At 28.0% G+C, this 7,878-nt stretch overlaps 2 protein-coding genes across 14 annotated transcripts in view; both read right to left on the reverse strand.

Moving 5' to 3' along the window:
• The window catches only part of LOC123005505 (CTP synthase), an 8,575-nt gene extending 7,051 nt beyond the window's left edge, over positions 1–1,524 (reverse strand). For both annotated transcript variants that reach the window (XM_044399301.1, XM_044399294.1), the window contains exon 1: positions 1,258–1,524. In XM_044399301.1, the coding sequence (XP_044255236.1) occupies positions 1,258–1,423 (166 nt within the window). In that variant the 5' untranslated portion in view covers positions 1,424–1,524. The remainder of the gene's footprint in view (positions 1–1,257) is intronic.
• A 2,588-nt stretch (positions 1,525–4,112) lies between these two features.
• Positions 4,113–7,878, reverse strand: part of LOC123006968 (serine/threonine-protein kinase MARK2-like) — a 37,436-nt gene continuing 33,670 nt past the window's right edge. For all 12 annotated transcript variants that reach the window (XM_044402033.1, XM_044402041.1, XM_044401993.1 and 9 more), the window contains one exon: positions 4,113–5,518. In XM_044402033.1, coding sequence (XP_044257968.1) covers positions 5,460–5,518 — 59 coding nt within the window. In that variant the 3' untranslated portion in view covers positions 4,113–5,459. The remainder of the gene's footprint in view (positions 5,519–7,878) is intronic.

Genomic DNA, 7,878 nt, shown 5'->3' on the forward strand with positions numbered 1-7,878 from the left:
ATTATAACTTTGAAAACCTTACTATTTCAAAATTAAAAAGTAAGAATTACAAAACCACAAATTTTGCAAATAGTCCAAAAAGTTATAAGAAAAAGATTGTCACTTTAATGAGACATCATGTATGTCATTTATTAAAACAGCTCTTTTATTTGAAATAACATCTATTAATAGGTAATTTTTTAGCAATTTATTACCAAAAAATCATTTATTAAAACCGCCCTTAACTTTTATTTGATATACCGTAAATTCATTCGTCATTCTTTAAGCAATTTTTTACCAAAAATATAACAGTAAAGTTTTTATCAGTTGGAGCTTAATGAAATAATAAATTTGCACTTTTTGGAGTTTAAAATTTCCTAAAAAGTGTGTTTTTGATTGCAATTATAAATGAAGTTTTTTTTCAAAAGATTTTACTTTTGCAAATTTTTGATAAAAGCATCAGTTTGCGAGTAAAATTTTAATTCTGATTTCGTACAAATTCTTTTTTTTTTTTTTTGGATAAAATAAAGAAAGAGAAACAATCATTCACATTTGACATAAAATATGTAAAAAAATTATTGAATATTAAAATATGGTGTAATCAACAATGACTCTTTGTGCTGGCAACTAAATTAAGTACCATTAAAATAAAAATTCAGGATTGCCAACTCAAACAGACCATTTTCTACAGATCTGTATAAAGCAGTGCTGATTTAAATCAGCTGTAAAGAATGGATTTAAAATGCTATTTGAAAAACTGTAGCATTCCAACCCTGTTTTTTAGCATATTTTATAATTAGAACTTGAATATCTCGGTAAATATTAGCACAGACATGAGTAATAGACTATACAAATCCTTGATTAAATTTGTGTAATTCATGCAATAATTGAGAAACACTGTTTTATAATAATGATCTTCTTAATGTAAGGCATACAAGGCTTCTCTGACGTTGCAAATAATAAAAAAAACAGTTTTGAGCCATTTCTTTAAATTAGGGCACAATTTTAATTTTTCACAAAAATGTAATATGCCATAGAAATAAAATTTTGAGCAATTATTTCATTATTTTTCGTTTTTTGACTCGACGTGGCACATATTCAAATTTGAATCAATTCTCGATGGTGACTTTCGTTCTTCCACGTTGGCAGCAATGAAATTCAACCATGCGGCCACATGTGGTCTGGTTTCCTCAAATTTCAACAAATTTCCGTAAAGAATAATAAAACGAACAAATATTGAATTATTCTGATTTAAAATTATCAAAATTTATACATTACCATGTTCATACGGTGAAAACGTGCCAGCGTCTATGTTAATGTAGGGATCGATTTTTATAGACGTTACTTCAATGCCACAACACTTCAAAATTGCACCAAACGAACTTGAAATAACACCTTTTCCGACACCACTAATCACTCCTCCGGTTATAAGAATGTATTTCATTTTGTAAAAGAGTTAAATCAATTCAATTCTTGTGCAAATACTCTGCTCTGGAGGCTAGTTTTAACTTATGGCGGAGCCAGACGTGTTGCTGATTTTATTCAACTGGCGCACTAATGACGTTATTCGGTTGGTGGAAATTTTCGATAAAGAAGGCGCGCCAATTTCAAACTCCAATAATTATTATTATCCACTACTTATTTTTTTGTACTTACTACAAATTATTGTATTACTAAGTAGATACTATATTAATAAGGTAGTGGACAAATTAACTTTGTCATACTTGAAGCACAAATTAATAATATCTATAACACGTAAAAAATTTATTGATTTCCCGTTTTGATCCAAAAAAATTAAACTGGTGTGTTTATTAATCTATACAGAATATTTACAAACATCACAAGAAATACATAAAACGTTTTACAAAAAAAAGAACAAAATGTACCATTACTCAATGACTTTCACCTTTTTGCACAAAAAATGCAACTTTGTTGTAGAAAAAAAAAAACAAAAAATTAATAATTCATTTACAAACAGTTCATGTCTCGTCATTTTCTTGAGATAAATAAAAAAATGTCTCAAAAATCACATTTTTCGTTTTATTTACTAAATATTTAAATGCCTTTTAAATACAATAGCAATACTCTAATAACTTCCCGTTTTCGAACAAAAAAATTAAACTGGTGTGTTAATTAATCTATACAGAATTTTTTGAGACATCACCACACAAGAAATGAGTGAAAAGTTTTACAAAAAAAATTAAATTGACTATGTCAATAGCTTTCTCTTTTTTCCACAATAAATTGCAACTTCGTTGTAGAAATAAACTACAAAGTTAATAATAATAATATTAACTATAATAGTTAATAACTCATTTTGAAACGTGGGCCGTGTTTTGTTATTTTGTTATGTGAAGTATAAATTATAAGAAAAATGACTTTGGTAAAAAAATATTTTTGGGTTTTCGTCCATAATACTTAAATACAGAATAAAATGCATAAAAACTGTATTAGATTCTGAATTAAATACACTTTTGTCATACTTTTTTTCATTTAGAACATTACGTAGAACACAAACACGTATGTACAGATGGAGACAAAATACTTTGGTCGTCAATGTCACTTGAGTGACATTAAATTGTAAAGCATGCTTTAGGACTGTTAACCTTATTTTTAGCTACTGTCAATCATAGTTGACAAATTGTACATATTTTTGATAGAAAAATATAATAGATGTCATTAATTTGAAATTGACATTCATTTTAACGTTAAAGCTTGAATTACATTAAAGTGTCAGAAAAGTGACGACCAAAGTATTTTGTCTCCAACAGTATTTGTATCGTTTAAAGTACCACAATTTTAGTGTTTTCAACAAATAATACTAAAAAAAAAAAACAATGCCGGGTATATCTATGCTTATGGTATACATACCTATGTATGTGAGTGATTTGCAAACTATTTATTATATTATACATATAAATGGTGTTTATTTAAATTTGGCGTCAAAAACCTATCCATGAAAGTTTGATTGTAAACGAACCACCGAACTGAAAACTGAAAGTTGTTAATCTGACATTTGACACCTCACGGGTCTATTAAAAATTGTAGTCCGTTCACACTCATATCACTGCCAACTATGACGCCAAATTTAAATAAACACCCGTTATTTTCTTTCATGATTGTATAAAAATTTAGTTTACTAACAAATTTCAATCACTGATTTATTGTTTTAACAAAACTTCAGGAAATAATACAGTTTAAGTAAACGCTTGGTAGATTTTTTTTATACAGGATGCGCCAGAACTCGCGCCCCAGAGAAAAATGTCATATAAGGTAAGATACCAAAAACATGGAAAAAATATTTAAAAAAATCTACCTAAAAAAATTTCGAAGTTATGAGAGTTTAAATTTTGCACTTTGACTCCATTTCTGTTGGAAAAATAATTTTCCAAGTTTTTTTGAAGAAGAGGAAACAAGGAAGCTGTATCCTAAATTGTAACTGTGTTTAATGTTACTTGTGGCTTTTATTGGCAAAATTTTTGTACCTTTATTAAATAATTAAAAAAAACATATACAGAATCCTCAGTATCATTAAAGAAACATAAAAAAATGTTAAATGTCAAAATTTTTGTTTCTGGTATGTTATCTTATTTGAAATTTTTCTCTGGGGCACGAGTTCTGGCGCATCCTGTATAGGGGATTACCTTTAACCCTACCTTGTCAGTATAATTAAGCTTTATATAACACAGTTTCGTTTGTACAAAATGAATATTTTTGTAATCCGTTGACCCTAAAATTTGCAATTGCTTTGTTGTTATTGATATTTGAAAATGGATGAAACAAACTCTTTAAAGAAAAAAATCTCCAAAAATATTGTTTTGAGAGGAAAACCAACATACTTACTTCTATACTTTTGATTTCCCTTTCAAAAACCTGTATTATTAAAAAAGTTAAATTTAAACAAACAAATTGTGTCAAGTGAACAAAGAAAGTAATTACACACTGAGACTGCATTGAAACACAATCAAACATAAATATTAATACGCAAATAACAAATTAGCACCTAAATATACGCTAGTTGTGACGAAACTCTTGCGTATTAAAAAGACAGTGACGTCTTGTGTTTTACTCATAGACCAAAATTGAACGATTTTTGTGTGGTTGTTGGGTAGGTAAATAAGTAAAAGTCAAAATAAGAATTTTATTTTTATTATAAATGATCAATTATTCATTTCACTAACATAAAGTGCCCATCCCCAGTGAACAAAATTGTAAAGGTAATCATGGAAAGCAAGAATGCTCTTTACAGCATACTAATCTAAGCTCTTTCCTAACAATTAATTAGGTATATTTTTTGTTACATATCACTACAGTATTATTATAAATTTAATCAAACATAACCTTACTTCTTCTAAGATTGCAGCAAATAAAAATGTACAAACTTAAATGGAAAAAGATGCCAAACTCGAAATCAGAAGAAGCAAGGAATACAACATGTGAAGGTAATGACTTTTTTCTTTTATCTAAGTACACTCATGGATTTGACGTGTTATATGTGCTCTGCCGCGACGATTGCATTCAACAGATGTTCTCTTCAATAAAATTATCAATCACTAATTTTCACTTACAATCGACACGAAACAAATCCTTTCCGTTTTGTAACTGCAAGTAATGAAAATATATAAATAAATAAACGAACCCTCTCAATTAACACCTGAAGAACGCAATAAACGGCACGAATATTATTAAAAATTATTTTTAGCAATCACACACATTCGCAACTTTCATACAATATTTACAAATTGAAAAACACTTAGTGCTTATGCACCTTGAAAGTCCATTACAGTGACTTTGTGATTTTTTTATATAAATTAAATACATATCACATAAAAATTATAGACAAACGACTAAAAAATGAGTCAATTGATTACAATTTTTACTTATGATCATGATGATGTAAAGTCACAATTCCTCTCCAATGAGAATCGAGAGTGGGAGAATTGACATCGATTCGAACATCAGGTTCAAAATTCCTATTGCGATTGTTGTAACTCTCCTAATTTAACGCAATGTTACTAAATAAATCGCATAAAAATTACATGTCCCTATTACTTAAATAACAAAAGCGTGAATTATATTATTAATGTAGAAAACTGAGGAAATCACCGATAAGTTGTTTAATGACTTTTGTCGTTAAAATACTTTACAAGTACCATTTAATAGCGTCATATAAACGGGTTGCATATCATTTAATGTCTATGTATCTTCTAAGAAAACAACAAGAGATCTCAGAATGCTTAAAACGTGTAGAGATTTCGTACTCTTCCCTCAATTCCGGATATCACAAGCTATAGTCGCAGGTATTCGTTTTAAAAAATTCTGTGGCGATTGTAACAGCAAGCCCTCATCGGAACAGTAACTATGATCAGTGAATGCAACTTACACATAATATTCGCAAAATAAAAGTAGTCGAGTCTGAAATCACTACACTGTTTCTTTTACGATGGATCGTCGGACTCCTCCGGTTCTTTCACAAGCAGTCACAGTTTCAATTCGTTCGCAATCTTGCTGGCGATGTTTTTAAATCCGATGCTTGTACCTGCAACAAACACACACCCATCAAATAGGCACGAAGCCAAGGCCCTATTTGCGTTATGTGTACTTTTCCGACACACTTTTAAAAATTATTATTGTTATTAAAATGGATTTTGTTAATATTGAGGCATTTCCTAACAATATGACAAGTTTTTAAAAGGACTGTTTTTTGAATTGCAATAATTAAATTTGAATATAATTTTAAAAGTTCAAGATTACTCCAACTGCAAAAATGATTATTGGTATTATTTTGACCTTTTCCATGTTCCACATGTTTTTAATTTCACTGGCAAGACTCATCTACTTAGAAATTTTTGTTTGATAAGTCTTCTGAATGTCAATTAAGAATGCATGTTTTTCAATTTTGGAAATGAGAATATCTGGCCTATTAGTAGTTATATTCAAACTAGTTAAAACTGTTCTATCCCAACAGAATTTGTAATTGTCATTTTTTAGAAATGAATCTGGGTCATATTTACACTATTATTTATTTTGAATCAGAACACAATTAGAAGCTAACTGAGAATGAATTATTTTGGCCATATTATCATGCCTTACTTTATAGTCTGATGCAATCAACACTTGACAAGAAAAAATGAGATGTTGAATTGTTTCTTATTGTGCTCCACATAGTCTACCTTAAAGCAAAGATAATCATTACTGCTTTTGATGATATATTTTTATATTTTTTTTATATTATTTACTTGGTATTGAATTGCAAAAATGAAACCTTCGGTTTCAGGAAAAATATTCGTTTTGTTAACCAAAAGTGTGAACCTTTTTTATCTGTAGCTGTTTAGTTCCTTCAAAAATTTATCATGTAAAGACTTTTCTTTCAAATTTTCCATAAATACATTTTCGTTAATAATCAGTTCATTTATGTTTGGATTAATTAAATTTAATGGTGTAAAATTTTCATCACTCAAACAAATAGCTTTAATCAAAACATTATCTAGGAAATATACTGCACCACAAAAGTTAAGGAAGTGTCCAATAATCACAATAATTAATTAATTAATTATTAAAAAATAAATAAACAATTAATTAAAAGTGAGATAAAAGCAGATAAGTTTTTACTTTTTTGTTTTTGCTGGCTTTCACAATGTTTAGAAGAATAAAATTTGTTTGTTGTAAAAAATAATGCGACTTTCTTAACTTTTGTGGAGCAGTTTATTTCCTAAGTGAGAAAATTTGTCTGCTATGTAAACCACATTCTCCATTTTCTCTTGATAAAAAAATTCTTTCAATGGATGATTTTGGGTGGTGTTTTGTGAACTAACTAAACAGTGTTCTGTTTTGATAGTAATGTTATTTATTAATATCTGTTTTTGTCCATTCAAACGAATAAGCAAATATAGGTATTGCAAATGTATTTATAGGTTTCATAAGATTTTTTAAATTTAATTGAGTTTTAAGTAATAGTTTTGACCTCATTATGAAGCTATCTATCAGTTTTTCTTTAATATTACTATGTGATATTTTATTTGACTGATTGAAACCTAAATACAAATTTATATATTATACAAATTATTTATACAAATCACAATTATAGAAAGGCTTTCAGTATTTTCACCGTTTTCAGTGAAATAATTTAAGTTTTTAAAATGTCCTTATAAAGTGCTAGAATTTTACATTTTTGTACTCCAAATAACATACCTACAGGTGCGCCAGAACTCGCGCCCCAGAGAAAAATGCCATATAAGGTAAGATGCCAGGAACACGAAAAAAATGATTAAAAAATTTTCTATAAAAATTTTGAAGTTATAGGAGTTTAAAATTTGCACCTTGACTCTATTTCTGTTGGAAAAATAATTTTACAAGTTTTTTTGCTACAGTCTATTAGAAGAGGAAACAAAGAAGCTGATCCTAAATTTTATTGGCAACATTTTTGTACCTTTACTCAATAATTAAAAAAAAAACATATACAAGATTATCAGTATCATTAAATAGACATAAAAAAATGTCAAAATTATTTGTCAAAATTTTTTAGATGTTCCTGGTAACTTATCTTACTTGAATTTTTTCTCTGGGGCGCGAGTTCTGGCGCAGCCCTGTATATCTGAAGAGAATTCTGTGTTAATTTAAGTAATAATTTTAGTTGTTTTCCAGTTGTAGCATATAATTTTATGACATCCATATACATTAGTTGATTCAACTTAGTTTTCCTATCCTTTTACTGTGTTTTAAATTCAACCCATAACCATAAATTAAAAATTAAAAAATTAATACTGATATTAATATCATAGTAAATCTTAAATTACTTTTTTTACGAAATTTATTGTATCAAATGAAATATGTATGATACATATGCTTCATGTTATAAGTCATGCTGTATATTTAATTTTAAAATATCAAATTCTTTAA

The sequence above is a fragment of the Tribolium madens genome, unplaced genomic scaffold (genome assembly GCF_015345945.1).
Source record: "Tribolium madens isolate multiple individuals breed KSU strain unplaced genomic scaffold, Tmad_KSU_1.1 Scaffold_11;HRSCAF=98;Tcas5.2_LG3b, whole genome shotgun sequence".
Taxonomy (NCBI): domain Eukaryota; kingdom Metazoa; phylum Arthropoda; class Insecta; order Coleoptera; family Tenebrionidae; genus Tribolium; species Tribolium madens.